This window comes from Miscanthus floridulus, chromosome 2, assembly GCF_019320115.1.
Source record: "Miscanthus floridulus cultivar M001 chromosome 2, ASM1932011v1, whole genome shotgun sequence".
Taxonomy (NCBI): domain Eukaryota; kingdom Viridiplantae; phylum Streptophyta; class Magnoliopsida; order Poales; family Poaceae; genus Miscanthus; species Miscanthus floridulus.
Genome location: NC_089581.1, coordinates 18,901,583 through 18,919,712, shown reverse-complemented (window position 1 = coordinate 18,919,712; position 18,130 = coordinate 18,901,583). Strand labels below are relative to the sequence as shown.

The window sequence follows — 18,130 nt, the reverse complement described above, 5'->3', positions numbered from 1 at the left end:
TTGGCACATCTTTTGTTTGAGACTATTGTTGCTTCTCCTCATGTGTGGCAATAGGTTCTATTGGATCCTGAAGAACAGGTTCCTCATCGTCATTCATTCTTGCCACAGGCGAAATAACAATAGGTGCTAGCACCATAGTATTTTGCACTGTCGGTGCAGTGACAGCAGGTAGTGAGAAAATTGGCTCATGAAACATTGGAGTGGGCGCATACACCCGCTTCTTTTCAAGGTCAATTTCTCAAACTACCATGCTTCCCCTCATCAATTCATCCTCTAGGAAGACAGCGTGTCTCGTTTCCACAAACTTTGTATGTCTTTCTGGACAATAGAAATAAAAACCTTTTGACTTTTTTGGGTAGCCAATGAAATGACAACTTACTGTTTTAGGATTTAGCTTCTCAATGTTTGGGTTAAATACTTTAGTCTCAGCAGGGCTCTCCACACACCTAAGTGGTTTAGTGAGGGTATTTTTCCTGTCCACAACTCATACGGTGTTTTGGACACCGATTTACTTGGTACTCTATTTGTATCTTTTAGCTACTCCATTTTGCTGAGGTTCGCCCGGTATAGAATACTGGACTACTATGTCATTCTCCTGTAAAACCTTGCAAAAGATCCAGGAACTTGGCCATATGGGGTATGCCGACCATAGTACTCCCCCACGGTCGGACCTAACTATCTTAATCTTTAAATTGTGTTGGATTTCAACTTTTGTCTTAAATATCTACATTTATCCAATGCTTCTGTTTTTTCTTTGATTAGATAAATATAGACATAACGGGAGTAATCATCTGTGAATGTTATGAACGAATCATTACCATCCACACTCTTTACAGGAAATTGACCACAGATGTCTGTGTGAATAATCTGTAAAATTCCTATGCTTCGTTTGACATCTTTCTTAATTTTCTTTATATACTTTTCTTTTATGCATTCTCTACATTGTTCTAAATCTGAGAGCTCTAATAGAGGAAGAGTATTATTCTTAACTAGTCTTTCTATTCTCCCCCTCGAAATATGGCCTAAACGACAGTGCCATAATTTCGACGACGCATCGTGAGCTCTCTTAGTGCCACCATTTCCAGATTAATACTCTGTCGCCAGATGCTTTATCAGCTAGGTATCATGTCTTTGAAGAGCCAGTGAACCGACTCTTTATTCTATTGAGGTACTCGATGACCGTGTCACACTCTGGGATTGAGCCCACAATTATAGGTTCAATCGTGTTCTTTATCACAGCCAAACATTTCTTGTTGGTAGTGACCCACTTCCTATGCTCAAGGGCATAGGATATCTTTCGGGATTTAAAATCCATCTCTTTAGTTGCCCAAGTGGCATCAGCCTCGTTTGTCTCCCTCACCGGTACCACATGCTCTGTGGAACACGGTGAGGTGACTACCCAATCCACCTTGGTCAAGATGAAGGTCAGGTTAAACTTTTCTTCACATAAAAAATAACAATTGCATGCCTTGATTCCAACGTTGGTTAAAATCAAGACATATAACTGTTCTTAACTTCTTATACATTAAATCTACATCATCGTTAGGCAAAAATAGAAATAATGCATAAATCATTAAAATTTACAACTGTTCTTATACACTAATTCTATATCACCGTTGGACAGAAATAGAATTAATGCATAAATCATTAAAATTATGATATTGTTATTAACAACGTTGGTCAGAAAATAATATCATAATCATGTTAAAATCTCTTTTTCTCCAATTAAATATCACGTTGGTTCAAAATAACTGGAGAATAAACAATTTCTTTTACAGCGGAAAACGTATACTCAATTTCTTGAATTTTACCCACAGGGAAAATTACCTTTTCTATTTTCTTTGAGCTATTTTTCATTTTCCAGAAATAAGCAATTATTGGAAAATAAAAAAGAAAAAAATTGATCTTGTTTCTTTCACTGTTTTTGGCCCAACCGGCAAAATGGCCCACGGCCCACAGCCGCGCGCGCTCTACCTCACGCTCCCCGCGCCTAGGCCACAACCTGGGCCTGGGCCGGGAAAGTGGCCTCGCGCCCTCGCCTGCCTGGGCCGAAAAGCGGCCCGATCGCGCTCCGCTGTCGGATCGCATCCGACGATCGCCCGGCCGTCTCGCTCGAACAAAAACGCGACGGCAGCGGCTCTCCTCAAACCCTAGTCTCATTTCCGTCTCCTGCCTCTCTCTCTTCGCTCTCTCTGTCTCCCTTGCGTCGCATCGACGTCAGCGACGACGGCCATGGTGGCCTGCCGACGTCGTGAGGAAAGTAGCCACCGGAGCATAGTCCAGCAGCTCCCCTTCCTCCTCTTCCTTTCTTTTCGCCGCGCTCCTTTTCCTCAACGACGCTAGCTCCTTTCTTCTCCCCGCAGCGCTAGCCTCAGCGAGCGACCGAGGGACACAGCGGAGCATGGCACCGTCGCCGGCCCCCTCGCCAGCGTGCGCGCTCCCCAACGGGTGAGAGCGCCGCCGTCGAGGGGCCTAGCTGCGGCGCCCCGACCAGAGGCCCGCTGCAAGAGCTGTTGCTCGACCTTCTTCTCGCGTGCCGGCGAGGCGGCAGCGCGGTGCACGGCGAGGTAGAGCTCTTCCCCTTTTCCCCTTCTCTGATTTGGATCTTCTTTTCTCTCATCCGAACCGGTGTTGGGGATTAGGATTTAGATCTAGGGTTAGGGTTCGGAATCCGACCCATTGTTCTTCTTCTTTCTTGATTTTTCTTCTTCTCGGATTTGTCCGATTTGGGATGGGGATTCGTTCTAGGGTTTGATTTGATCCGATTTGAATCAACTCCTTCAATCTGTTCAATTTCTTCCCCTTATTTCCTCTGTTCTTCTCTGAATTATATCCGATTGGGGATTAGGGTTAGGGTTACTTTTGTTACCGGCGGCCATTAGTCTAGCTCCGACGAGCCACCTCCCATGCCCTTTCCCCTTTCCCCTTCTCCGATTGGGGATTAGGGTTGCGAAATTGTTCTTCCCCGACGGTTAGGGTTCGATTGAACTATTGTTCTTTCCTTCACTCAGTTAGGGTTAGCGAGAGGGGAAGGGACTAGAAACGATTAGAAAAGGAAAGAATGAATTAGATCCTTTCGGATCTGAGCAGACAGGGAGTAGGCTTCTTGGTCTAGAAGACAAACCGTAGATGTATCCTTGGTCTAGGTCACCATTAGGTCTATGATGCCACAGCAGCTTGGATAACGGTGTCACGGACAGCTCGGCACAGTTGTTCCAGCGTGGTGGCGATGACCAGTGGCGATGTAGAGGCGACGACGGAGTCGGTTGGTGGCTTTCCCGTCGCTGGCAGCACTACTGTAGATCGGATTAGGTTTTCTGTTAGGTGGATCACGGCGGCTCAGACCAACCTCGTAGTTAGAGCCGTGATCCCCACATCTCTTTTATATGTGCTGTGCGACAGGGGCCCACCAACCATATTAGGGTTGGGCGCCCCTGATCAGGGCGCAGAGGGCGCAGAGACAAGAGCCCAATAAACTGTTAGGCCTATTGGTGGAGATCAACCTAACATGAATGAAAATTATGGACATCACTTGGAACTCGGAAGGTCAGAACAGGCACATACTCCTCGATTTAATGAGTAACTATGTCTTCTCCTTGGTTGCTTTGAATAGTTTGATAACATTTTCATACACCACAAACGTGAGGGAAGCAGCTGGAAGGTTTTTCAGTAGATTGGACGTGATGCCCCTATAAAATCCACGGACGCCTTCATACCTGCAGTAGAGATATGTATTATCCAAAAGCACATCAGGACACCAATCCCTTAATTTAGAACAAAGGTTATATTCAGAAGAATTAAAGAAACATCCCTCTCCCCAGTTCAGAATGTCATACTAAGCATAATTAATTCCCCTGTGACGCCATGTTACACTTGCACTGAGTAGACAAGGACATTCAATTTTCAAATTTCCAATATTATGTGCAGATGTGGTGGGCAAATAATTTGCAATAAAACTCGTCCCTGTAGTGTTTTAAGGCCACTTTAGACTTAAACTACTCTTCTATAAATATATTTCATGGTTCTCAGTATGCTAATTACTGAAGGGAAGACTGTAGACAGTAAGCAAAAATGTAGGTGTGAACTTGGGAAAATCCAGCGATCACATCTACTTCGTACTAGAAGCATCAAGTCCCTACATATGACTAAGAAAAGGTCTGATATAGTAATGCTATTCTGAACATTACATAATTGAAGATTTCAGCAGCACCACTAAAGTCTTACCTTGCAGTTTCCTTCACTACATGCCAGCTATTTGAGTACTTTGGAGTACCATCAGTGCCAGGCCGTTGCTGGAAAAATCACACATAAGAGTTATAAGTGATCAAAACTTGGAAGAGATTAAAATAAAAATTAGTATGGACATGAAAATTTTCAAACTGAAACCTGCAAGCGGGCTCGGATGACCTGCAGATTACAAAAACCTTCAATTGATATATGTTCAATGAGAAGGTAGAATGTACTTATGGAGTTTATGAGAATATAAGTAGGAGCAAAAGAAATTGCCTGGTAAGGATAAGTAAGTAGAATAGCAGCTACTTTTGAACCAGCCCCAAGTACCGCAAAATCGATGGAATTCAGCTAAGCATTAAGAGTGAAGAGAATGGAATATCAGACAAATAGTAAAGGCCCACAGGATAGTAGATGTATATCTACATATGTTATGAGTGGAGTCAAACAATATGATACTGCATGAACTATTTTCACAAGTCATAACTAGATGCTCAATTCTCTTAAGTTTGACAATTTCACAAACTGCATAATATAGAGAAACAGTGTCTAATGCAGAATGTCATGAAAATCCTAGATATAAGTACCATCAACAACAGTTTAAAGAAAGAATATAAAAACAACATAGTTAATAATTTAGGGGCACTGAAATACGTCTTTATTGAATCAAGTTAAACTGGATATTTAACACCCAAACACACATTTGATCAGTTAATACCAATGACTCCTCGCCTCCTCTGTTGTCTGTCCTTGAATGTGTACTTTTGAATAATATCATAGCTTTGCGAAGTTCCTCATAGGCTGTGAACTGTATTGCACCATGGGTGACCTTTCATGAAGAAACATGGAGGCATGAACTGGATTTATCAACAATCCATATATACATAAAACAACAGAAGAATAACTAAGCACTCTAAAAGCTAACATTCTTTGACATGCATACCTTCACTAACTGAGCTACTTTAAACATAATGTCTAGTACATCAAAATTATACTTTCCAGACCCAACTACTACAGCACTCGCAATAGAGGGAAAAGAAGCTTGCATTGTGGAAATCTTGCGACAAACAGGCATACGAAACAAATAACATAATATTTACCTTAACTTATACAATCTTTCCATACCCAGAACTAAACATGATCTCCATAAAATGGTCAGGTTCAAAAAGGATAGTGATATGGAAAAAACACAACTATCCATTGATACTATAATGTGAAATTACAAACAATGATCACCAAGTTGAGTTACAGGAGGATCTTATCTCACAACCATAAATTTGATAGGTCTCTTAGCAAATCTTAAGAGGCAAAAACTCAAACTTCAAGTGTTGATAGTGAATTAAGTGCTACGTATTGGAAACATAATTTCATACCATTGGGGCATACAGCTAAGAAATGCTAGCGAATAGAAACCTCAAGAATGAATTATAGTACTCCACTTCTGTAACTAGCAGTTATATGAGTATAGTTGTAGTTTTACAAAGAAATGCAGAATAAACTCAGATAGCAGCAGATAATAAATAGATATACATACCAGCAAAAGCCCAGGTCCAATTCCTCTATAAAGTGCAAGAAATCCCTCCTCTCTTAGAATAGTTCTCAAAGCATCTGGCTTTACACAAACAAGTAAGCAAAGTTACCGATGTATAAAATCAAATATACACAAAAGAAAATATGAACAAGTAAGAGCAGAAATAATTCACAGAAAGATATATCAATAATGTTGTGTCTGCAGGTACTGCAATGGCAGTTAACTTGCAGTAATAGTCCTAGAGATAAAGCAGCAATGGACAAGACAAGATTAGGACGAAAGAACCTTCCCCAATAAGAATACCCACTTACCTAAATAAGTAGTTAGTTTCCTAGGATATGAATTAATTATCGGTACATATCTATGGAATAGCTAGGTTATTATTTAGATTGATTACATCCGCAATTGTTAGGTGAATCTTCTGTATAAGGGGGCCCTACTCAAATCACCATTGTCAAGCAGACTCCCATTGCTACACCCTACACTACAGTTCCATTCAACCCCACATCTCATCAATTAAACTTCAGAAAGATTCATAGAATTAGAAGCGGCCCTTTCTTTTCTAAACCCATGTGAATAGACATAGCTTCTAGAACTTCTACAGAACTGAGAATAGCACAGGTCATGCTAAACAAAGTACAAAGTTACAATGTATGATGTGTTTTGCTAATTGCTATACTAGACTTAAACACATGTACAGAACAATATGAGTTCTTATTATACAACATTTAAAGGAGGCAAATATTACCAGAAAAACCAGAATACTGAGAAGTATGGTGTTTAGGTGTTTGTAGTTGCAATCTTGTTTTCACCAGCCATATGGGATTTGTAAACATGGAAACCTGTATAGTGTATAATAACAATAAAATCAACAACAACAACAACAACAACAACAAAGCCTTTAAGTCCCAAACAAGTTGGGGTAGGCTAATAACAATAAAATCAGTTTCATGAAAAAGAAATTGGCATGTTTAAATGATGAAGAGCAAGATAGATGAATAAATAATGCTACGAAAGTACATATGTTAGTAGTCAAAACAATCATAAAGGTAATGCATAATATAAAAGGCCTTGATACACATTGACGGTTTAATAGTCACGCCTAAATCTTAAGGTTGAACAGACTGGAAACAAAAGGCAATCCATAACATTGATCATTTTAGAAAAGATAAAAGTCATTGTACGAACCAAAGCACCTGCTTCTGCAGCTGAGATGAGATGATGAACTGGATGAAGCTGGTCACCCTTCCTCTGTAAGTACCTTTGTTTAGCCCTGTTATAACTTTTAAAAAATGCATCTCATGTCAATCGAAATGCTAATAAACATATATTATAGGTAGCATTCAGATTGCTAAAAATTAAGCAGCCCAAATTGGTAACTGAGACACTTGAATTCTCAGATAGGAAGTGAAATCCTGAAACTAACTATTCTACCTGAGTCTACTTTAGTAGATCCAAAAAAAGAACACACCAGCATTATTCAAAGAAGAGGAAATAATCTAGTAACTTACAAAAAGAAATATAAGCCCCAGGAAACAGTTGATCCAAGAACTGCAGGATAAAATCCTGCATAAAGTCCTCTCGGGCCCTACAAGAACTTGAATAAATCAGAAAGAGCTTATATTGAATACATCAGAATCTCTGAACAACCTAATCCTTAGCAGACCCTATCTTACAACGAACACTTCAACAGCATCAAGAGACACAACCAATGAACATCTGGAGCATTGAGTTTCTAAGAACCAAACTTCTTAAACCAGTTGATTTCTCATATGTACAGTGAGTTGCAGTTCATATGTAATGCTCACACTTCTCGGTGAACCCTGCTTAACCCTTTCATTTGTACACATCTAAAATGTAATGGTTCGCAAGTTGTGTTCACACATGTTTGACGATTTTGAACTCATTCTCAATCAAATTGGAGTAAATTTGTCAACTAAGGATCAACTATTAAGCAATTTCACCTATACATAGAAGGCAAGTTCTATTCCAACTTTTTGGGAAGCATCACATACCCAAACAACCCAAACTTTTTTGCGAGGCTAACGATGACTTTCTGAAAGAAAAAAAAACATGCATCCATTAATCGGTCCAAGGAAATGTGGTAGGAGTTAGATGATACCTCAGATCGTGTGATGGTGTATACAGCGTGCGCGGTGTTCCTGTACGGCGGCACCTCAGACCACCCCCTCCCGCCGCTCACTGCACGCCAACACGAGAGAGAGCACGGTTACCGTTCGTCGCTCTTCGTCTCAGTCTCTCCGAAGTCCTAGAGTATATGGCCTGAGGGGAGGGTTACCTTGGAATCGGGTGCGGACGACGTCGAGTGGATGGAGGGCCGCGACCGTGGCGAACCCGGCGACAGCTCCAGCCGCTGCGTTCTCCCACGTCCATGCCTCGGCCTCCGCCGCCACTGGAGAGGTCCCCGGCGGCATCTCCGGCGAGAGGTCGCCGCTTCGCTCGCCCCTCTCGCTTCGTGAACTTGGGAGAAGCCGCGGCCGCCGCCAGATTGTTCAGGAAGTCGATGCTGCCGCGGCCTCTCCAGTGCTTGCGTGGGCGAGCTGCAAAAGCGTGCTTTGACAACTTCAGGTAATCACGCTCTCTTTTCCCTTCCCGGACTCTTGGCGCTGTCTGGATGTGCAGTGTGCTGGACTGGCATATACTGGGCCTGTTTCTGGGCTGAAGAGATGTTTTTGAGCTAAGACAATTCGCTGTATGTCATTAAAAAAAGATCGCAATACTCTATGTGCCTCTGAAAAAGTTCAGAGGTCTTCAGCGCCATTACTTCAATTTTTTCGTGCCCTCCATGTCACTTCCGTTAGTTTGGGCTCTAACACCGTCAAACTGTAGGTGTGAAAAGACAAAAATGCCCTTAAGTGTAAATATGTCATTAATTTTTTTGAGCATCTTAACGACTTCAAATGAAAAAACTCAAAACTAGAAAGTTATAGATCTCGTCAAGATCTATAATTTTCATATAAAAATTATTTTTATTTAATTCCGTAAAAAAAACGATTTGATATGATTAATATATCTTAGAAAAATCATATTATTTTTTTGCGAAATTAAATAAAAATAATTTTATATGAAAATTATAGATCTCGACGAGATCTACAACTTTCTAGTTTTTAGTTTTTTCATTTGAAGTCGTTAAGATGCTAAAAAAAATTAATGACATATTTACACTTAAGGGCATTTTCGTCTTTTCACACCTACAGTTTGACGGCGTTAGAGCCCAAACTTACGGAAGTGGCATAGAGGGCATGAAAAAGTTAGAGCAGTAGCGTTGAAGACCGCTGAACTTTTTCAAAGACACATAGGCATTATGATCTTTTTTAATGGCATACAGGAAATTCCTCCTTTTCAGTTAGTTTGACAATCCTGGCTAGGACATTAACTTTGACAGTTAAAAACATGGAGTGTTCCTTAACTTTGACCATTTTCACGTCATCAAAAGAAAAAAAAAAAACCATTTAAAGGGATTGTTTCGCAGACAAGGTATGTAAGATGCTTAATTATGAATGCATGTATACGGCTATGGTTGACTAGACCAGCAAATCATCATATTAACGAAGTCAACCATAAATATAAATACATCTACCCTATAATACACAGATACTCCATGGGGTCCGGTACCCCGTATCCGATGTCTTATATACCGTAGTTGTGGTTTTATTGAGTTGTTGAATCACTTATTTACTAGCACTATGTTTTTTCATATTAAGTCATGTAATTTTGTTATTAAATATCCTTGTTGATGTAGACAAGGCCCGATCTTCCGATGGGTACGATAGCGTTGATTGGTGGAGACTCGACGTTCACGATCTAGGCTTCAAACCAAGACTGATTCGGACCCTCACAACCATTACACCACTGCTCCGTTGGTTATCAACCACGCGAACGCGATTGATCTCGTCGAGAAGGCTTTCCTGCAAGCGAATCAAGAACATAAGCAAGAACGAGATGAACACAATCTGAAATTACAAATAAATATGAGGCTTATGGAAATGGGAAGGAGTTCAAATCTTTATTCGAAAGGAATAATCGTCACAAGCGAACAAGATCAAGAACATAGGCCCTGGTTCCCAGCAAGCGGCCTTGGCGACACAGTTGTAGTAAAACGACGTCTGTTTCACGAAGAAATCAAGAACTAAACAAAACCACAAACCCTAAAGAGAGCGACGGCTGCTAATTATAGAGCCCCGTGTGTCACCCCCTGGACGAGCCCCTAATGGGCCCAAACACGATACATGGTCCAACGGACCAAAAAACGGTGTCGCAGCACCCTGGTAGATTCTGGACGCTGACTTGTTTCGACAATTTCCGTTGATTCTGAAGGGCTTTTGATGTGAAACTACTTGCATTGGCTTCCTTATCTAATTAGCTTTCCATCCATATGTGGATCGTCGAAAACGGAGCCCGGACACACCCGTGTGACCAGTTTTATGACATACTGGTCCTAGAACCCAAGATGGGCTCAAACTTGATTTAGGCCTCCACCTTAGTGACTCGAACCGGATGAGCTTCGGACCTCCTTATCAGTTAGGACACCCTCGCTGATCTCCTCGTCCTCTATCTCCAAGCATGGTCGTATGCATGGAGCTCATGTCCTTATCATCCTCCCTTGATGAAAAGCCATCCTCAGCGTCAATTTTGCTTGAAATCGATCTTACACAATATGAGGACAAACGAGGTTTCCAAAATAATGAGAATGAACAATGTTGTGAGAAAGAATATGACCACATGTCCAGGTTTGTAGCATGTCTTATCCTACAGACATGTAGTGTTGACAAAATATGCTCGGTAGTCCACCGAGGGATATCTCACGATGGTAGATTTGTCGGTGGGGGTGCACGTAATCAGGAACCAGATGGTGACACAAAACGCAGAGACAGCGATTTAGACAGGTTCGGGTCGTCTGATCGACATAATACTCTACATCCTGTGTCTTGGGTCTATTATATTGAATATGAGATGTATCAATCTATCCACTGAGGGACCCCTGTCTCTCCTTATATACTCTGGAGGGGTAGGGTTACAAGGAAAGTATTCTATTTGGTACTATACAATAACTTGCGGTGCACGCTGAGTAGCGCTGTGTACGCCTTGATCTTATGGACTGGGCCACCTCTGATGGTGTGGCCCATGTCTTGTCTTGTGGATACCGGGGCCATACCCCCATAGCTAGTCCCCAAGGCTGATAGTATGTGACGTAGTCACATGGTGCCAGGGTCAGAAAGTAGAAGACCAGTCGAGCAGACAGCCAGTCCTCGGGCGTAGCCTCGAGATGAGAAAAGCGCACATTCACCGCAAGGTGAAATGTGCCCACTTAGTCCCTGAGCCTGCTAAAGATGAAGAATGAATCTTGTAGTAGGGTCAAAGAAAAAGAAGTCTAAAAACTTGCCGACGTCATCTGACATGCGTGTATCAAGACCCCAAATGTGCTACCCAAGATCAACACCCTGATCCGAACAGCATGGAGCAGCTTGATAGCACACTGATGAGACGTAGCAAGATCCGACCAGCAAGGGTGATGTCTAAGCACCGAGGAGTCCTCGGTGTAGCTAGCGATGTCCGAGCACCGAGGAGTCCCTCGCATAGCTGGCGAGGTCCGAGCACCAAGGAGTCCCCGGCATAGCTGGCGATGTCCGAGCACTGAGGAGTCCCCCATGTAGCTAGCGATGTCTGAGCATCGAGGAGTCCCTGACATAGCTGGCGATGTCCGAGCACCGAGGAGTCCCCGGTGTAGCTAGCGATATCCGAGCATCGAGGAGTCCCGGGCATCGCTGGCGATGTCCAAGCACCAAGGAGCGAGGAGTCCCCGGCGACGCTGGCGAAGTCCAAGTACCGAGGAGTCCCCAGTGTCGCTGGCGATGTCCGAGCACCGAGGAGCGAGGAGTCCCCGATGTCGCTGGCGATGTCTGAGCACCAAGGAGTGAGGAGTCCCCAGCATCGCTGGCGATGTTCGAGCGCCGAAGAGCGAGGAGTCCCCAGCGTCGCTAACGATGTCCGAGCGCCAAAGAGTGAGGAGTCTCCGGTGTCGTTGGCGACGCTCGCAAGGTGAAGTGTGCCCACTTAGTCTTTGAGCACTGAAGAATCCGAGCAGCCGAGGAGTAACCGACTGTAGCTGGCGATGAAGCACGAGCGACGAACAGTCTGGTCAGCTGGTTGGTGGCGAAGTGAGCATTGAGTAGAAGCGACACGCGAACAGTCCGATCAACTGGTCGGCGATGAAGTCGATGAACCAAGCGGTCCTGACCAGTTGATTAGTGGAGAAGTCCTGAGCACCAGGTGATCCGATCACCTAGACGATGATCCTGCAATACAAATATATAGAACGAGTAGTACATGATGTAAAAATATATGAACTCCAGAGAAAAAAATAGCGTATGTAGCTCAACGATCAGTGGAGCGAAGATGTATTTATATTTAATATAAACCGCCTGGCCAGTTAGTAGTGTAGCTGTGTCTCTAGCCCTAGCTAACCCATAGTCCATAACGTCGAGCAGTGGAGCCCTGTGCACATGTAGGAGGAACAGGCATCGCTAAGGAGCCGCTGCCGACCACCCATAACGCAAAGGGCAGAAGCTCGTGCACGTGTAGGGAGGAGCCAGAGACAGGGCTGTCTCTGGAGGCGTCCGAGCATCAACATGACTATTTAGGGGTTCAGAAAATCATTTGAAGAGCAAACATAGAGAAAACAACTCAGAGAAACATTATGACGATATACGGAGATTAGAGAATATTTAGAAGAATATTAAAACGTGACTTAGCTTTAGATAGAAAGTCTGGTCGGCGACGTATGGCTTTATCTGGTTGGCGTTGACGGTGAGGACCTGGCGGGCGGTGAGTTGTTGGTGAAGGCAACCTCGGAGGTGGTTCCAAGATTAGATCTGCTGTCGCGGGGGCTGGTGTAGCCAGCGATGAATTGTCGTTGTCATGGACCGGCATGGATCTCCACGAGATTGATGATGAGTACGCGCTGTTGATTTGAGGTCCATCTGGCTCACCATGGATCAAGCGCACCCCCTACCTGACGCGCCAACTGTTGACAAAAGATGCTCGATAGTCCACCGAGAGGTATCCTGTGATGGTAGATTTGTCGGTGGGGGTACGCGTAATCAGGAACTAGATGGTGACACAAGGCGCAGAGACAGCGATTTAGACAGGTTCGGGTTGTCTGATCGACGTAATACCCTACGTCCTGTATTGAATATGAGATGTATTGATCTATCCACTAGGGTCTTGGGTGTATTGTATTGAATATGAGATGTATCGATCTGTCCACTAGGGGACCCCTGTCTCTCCTTATATACTCTAGAGGGGTAGGGTTATAAGGAAAGTATCATATTTGGTACTATACAATAGCTTACGGTGCACATCGAGCAGTGCCATGCATGCCTTGATCTTGTGGCCTAGGCCACCTCTGATGGTGCGGCCCATGTCTTATCTTATGGATACTGGGGGGTGTACCCCCATATATAGTCTGCTCGATTGAAATATACATGATCTTTGCCAATACTATCCTACAAAAGATTAGTACTAACAAGAAATATAGGCTCCCTTTCTTTGGATTCCACTTGTGTTCAAAAAGCAAAACTAGAGGAATATGACATAAGAACAATGTTGATTTTACTGTCCTCTAGTTGATCATTACTTTGCATAACAAAAGGAGAATTCAGATTTGTACAAATATAAACTCGTTCCATCATATTTTGTCCTTTGTTGTTATATTTGCCAAAAACATGATATGTATGTCTAGACAACCATAGAAAATCAATATATGCATTAAGTTTCTCCTCCAAATAACTAACATTGCATAGAACATCAAATTCAATGTAACCTAGAGTATTTAAAGAAGATAAAAGTTTCAGCTCATCAATATCACTAGCATTATGAATAACATGTTTATTTTTAGCATAAATGTTTGATTCCAACACACATATAACATGATCATTCTTCAATGATTGCATGGGTATAACATAAATATCATCATGCAAGTCATCTTCGTCACAAGGAACATCAAGCAAATCATCTTATGATAAAGGTAAATCAAGCGAAGGCTCCACTAAAATTTGCTCTATCATAGCATGATTGGTGGAAAAATTCAGCACATCAAGAGAACTCTCACCTTCCATGAGTTTAGCATCATGGGCATTACCTTTGCTCTCATGTTTAGTAGGAGTAATAGTTGATGGTTCTGAATTTTCACATGAGGCTATGAGCAACTCATTTTCTATCACGTCATCCTCGCTCTTTTGTACATTGTCCTACAAAAGGTTAGGTATAGCAGGAGGAATAACAAGAGATTGATCTAGTTGATGTACCTCATCATTTGAATTAATTACAAGAGATGGATTAACAAAATTTTCTCATAAGATCTTTCATATCATTCCATGTGTGTGGTTTATCTGAAAAACTTAAAGACTCCTACCAAGTTGATGCAGATTGTCTCAGAATACTAGTTACATTTTTAATTTGCCTCCATTCGCACATAAAACTTTGTGCAAAAATATTATATATTTTAGTGTTCCACTCAATGTACTCATCAGCAACAATACCATCATAAGTAGGCGATGAAGAAAGAATAGATTGACCTGTGGGAGGAGGTGTAGCAGCAATAGTGCGTGGCTCATGCATCATTGATGTCTCATATCGGTACATGTTGTAACCTGTCATTGTTAGCATCAAACAAGAAAACATACAAGTATGTATTTTCCTATCAGCTACTATAGGATGTGGTCAAGGAATAAAGTCACACACTCTCAAATATCTTACCATGGTCTTACGAGTGTTCTTACCAAAGCAATAGGTGGTGTAATCGATCGGTGACTGTGATACCGTTGTAGCTTGAGTGTAACAGTTGCAAGGCGAACTTGTACTTGGTTAGAAGAAAGTGGAGCTTGGACAGGCATAATATAGTAGCAAGGAATAACAATAATTTAATTCAGAAATTGTAAGATTGAAAAGTAGTCCCAAGCTAGTCTATGTCGCCAGCCTAGACTCGTCCTAGACCTAGTTCAACAAGCAACAATATCTCAGCACAAGGACTAAACAGGATGCAAGCACTTCTGAATTTTTTTTCACCTTCCTTTTTTTCTTTCCTTTTTCTTTTGGTGCGGCTTTTTTTTCTTTTTTTGCACCTCTTTGCCTTTTGTGTTTATCTAGCAAAGAAGATGGACACTAGACCAAGACTAATTAACCAACGAACACAATGACATGCGAGGGACGATAGTTCAACAAAGCAAACTAAAATTAAAAATATTGCAAGGCACAAAGGGGCTATAGGATATGGAATATGTGGTAGTGTATATATTTTTTTGGCTTTTTTTGGACTATAGGTAATGCAAAAATAGTAACAATCTAAAGGGAAAAACAAAGTTATACCTAACGGGCAACAAGGGCTCTGATACCACTTGATGTAGACAAGGCCTGATCTTCCGATAGGTACAATAGCGTCGATTGGTGGAGACTCAACGTTCATGATCTAAGCTTCGAACCAAGACTGATTTAGACCCTCGCAACCGTTACACCATTGCTCTGTTGGTTATCAACCACGTGAACGTGATTGACCTCACCGAGAAGGTTTTCCTGCAAGCGAATCGAGAATACAAGCAAAAATAAGATGAACGCAATCTAAAATTACAAATAAATATGAGGCTTCTGAAAATGGGAAGGAGTTTAGGTCATTATTTGAAAGGACTAATCGCCACAGGCGAACAATATCAAGAACAGGGGCCCTGGTTCCCAGCAAGCGGCCTTAGCAGCACAGTTGCAGCAAAACGACGTCTATTTCACGAGGAAATTAAGAACTAAACAAAACCCCAAACCCTAAGGAGAGCGACGGCTGCTAATTATAGAGCCTAGGACGTCACCCCCTTAGATGCGCCCCCTAATGGGCCCAAACACTATACACGGTCCAACGGACCAAAAGATGGTGTCGCAGCATCCTGACAGATTCTAGATGCTGACTTGTTTCGATGATTCGTGTTGATTCCGAAGGGCTTTTGATGTGAAACCACTTGCATTGGCTTTCTTATCTAATTAGCTTTCCATCCATATGTGGATCATCAAAAATAGAGCTTGGACGTGCCCGTGTGACCAGTTTTATAACATACTGGTCTTGGAACCCGAGATGGGTTCGAACTTGATTTGGGCCTCCACCTTGGTGACTCAAACCGAATGAGATTTGGGCCTCCTTCTCGGTTAGGACACCCTTGCTAATCTTCTCATCCTCTATCTCCAAGCATGGTCATATGCATGGAGCTCTTGTCCTTATCACCCATGTCACTCGTTTTTTGATAATTGCGTATCTGTGTATCTGATACACATATCTGTATCTAGACAACATGGCTCTACCTCATACACACCTATGGGAGAACTAGATAACATGTCCTAACATTGGTAGATCCATTAAAGACGCATCCCTATAACCACCCAATCGTGACATGGAGTTTGAGATTCACATTTAATGATGAATAAGTCTCATCTTTAAACAAGTTTAACTTGGCTAGCTTGATCTTTCCTAGCTCAAAGCAGAATTGGCCAAAGTATGTGTGCATTTGGGTGGTTTATGCAACAAAATTCAGTAGGTGGGTGGGCATCTGCAACAAGAGGTTATGGCAGTGTTCGACAAGGCAGAATTCCATAGTCACCTAGGTGATGGGGTACTGCCTCGTCTAGGGGGGTAGGCGGTACCCTAGGCAGCGCAGACGTTGGGCAGCGCCGGTAGAGGAGGGGATGATAGGCGGCGGAGGGTGGTGGAGCTAGGAGGTGCGGACGTCGGGCAGTGCTTGGGGAGGAGGGGCGTTAGGCGGCAGCGGTAGAGGTGGAGGTGCGGATGTCCGGCAGCGGTGGCGGTGTGGGTGTTGGCTGAGATGGGTAGGGGAATGCGAATGGATGCTAGATGGATGGATGGGATCCAAACAAGGGTTGGTCTATTAGACGGGCAGAGACAAGGAATTCAAATCCCACAATGGATTTGATTTATAGAGATTCAAGTGTTCTACTGGCACATCCACAATTATTTGATACAGTGTTCTACGTTATCCCATCAAGGATGGTCTGCTGGCATCTAAATGGTTGCTCTCTTGTAACCCACTTAACATCGTCCTTGAAAACCCTAAGCACGTCTAATGAGACCTAAGGGTAGATGGATGCAATAAACACAACAAAATAAATAAAATACACATCTCAAACGTCCTTATACTAGCACAACGTACAAGCACTTACTATCCCACTCTCGACACATCATTCACCTTCCCTACAACTAGGCGATCTCAACAACTACGGATGAAATACAATAGAAAGATTACAATACTAGAGTACAGCGACGAAAGACCACTAACTACTAGTACATCTTCCCAAGGCAACTAAGCTACTTTATCGGACCACATATCTTCATTCCCAGGCTCAGCGGTTTCTTCTACTACCTGGCTATGGATCTACCTCCTCTCTAGGTAGTGGCTAAGTGAGGGGAATCAAGGGCTCTACTTCTGATACGTCCAAGGGTGGGGGTGCTGGCAGTACTACAACATCGGTTCTCCTTCTTTCTAGTGGGTGGATAGGGATTTCCTCTAAGATCAAGGGATCCTACCTTTCAGCGGCCAATGTCCTATGCTTAGCCCTAGTGACAAGGTAGGCCTCTCCTAGCTGATGGGCATGCCGGTCTTCAGCCTTTTTTAGGGCTTCCGACATAGCAGTCTCCCTACTCTCTGTGGCTACCACACTGGCATGCGCTTCAACAAGCTGCACCTGGAGCATCCTAGAGAAGATCTTGACTCGCTAAAAGCATTTCCTCAGTTCCGAGGCTTGCCAGTCATACTGCTCATCCAGAGCAAGTAGGTACATGGTCAAGTGCACCACGGTTGGGCTGTCTTCTTGCGCATCCTGCCCTTGCAAAGCCTCCATGCAAGCCCTCCATACCCGTCGATTCTTTTCCAATAGTGGAAAGAACCTCATGGGGGTAGGAGCAATGGGCTCTTCATAGATCTGGCAAAGATGCCGCAAGGCTTTGTGGGCTACAACTTGGTAGGTATCGATGAAGCGAAACCCGCTTGCGGTCATATTCTAGGCTTTAGTGATGTTAGGGAACTCCTCACTCATCCCAATATATACGGTAATTTCACACCGCTCAGTGCCATGCTTTTCATACTCATGACCCTCATACTCAGGATGATCCTTGACCCCGAGTTTTTGCAGGGTACCATACAGGATTTTGGGAAAACCCTTAGTGTTCAGGAAATAACTGCTAACCCAGGCTCCTGCCATCCCTGGTGCGTGATTGCAAGGAAGGATTGAGTAAAAAACTTGCTCAAGAGGAAGGGCTAGGTGAGCTAAAGTGCACCGAGTGGTGATACTAATGGCTAG

At 43.0% G+C, this 18,130-nt stretch overlaps 1 protein-coding gene across 2 annotated transcripts; it reads right to left on the bottom strand.

Annotated features, from left to right (window-relative positions):
- Window positions 1–3,505: 3,505 nt before the first annotated feature.
- On the bottom strand, window positions 3,506–8,364 carry LOC136538093 (folate transporter 1, chloroplastic-like). Of its 2 annotated transcripts, none has more exons than XM_066530081.1 (11): window positions 8,061–8,364; window positions 7,884–7,963; window positions 7,273–7,349; window positions 6,950–7,043; window positions 6,510–6,603; window positions 5,765–5,838; window positions 4,949–5,059; window positions 4,507–4,581; window positions 4,387–4,407; window positions 4,225–4,292; window positions 3,506–3,716 (listed from the first exon to the last, which is right to left on the bottom strand). In XM_066530081.1, exons 1-11 carry the CDS (start codon window positions 8,194–8,196, stop codon window positions 3,584–3,586), a joined length of 963 nt encoding a protein of 320 aa, XP_066386178.1. In that variant the 5' UTR covers window positions 8,197–8,364; the 3' UTR covers window positions 3,506–3,583. The 2 variants fall into 2 exon arrangements, 1 of the variants encoding a protein (XP_066386178.1); XR_010779193.1 differs by having other exon boundaries at window positions 3,647–3,716; window positions 4,365–4,407.
- Window positions 8,365–18,130: the final 9,766 nt, after the last annotated feature.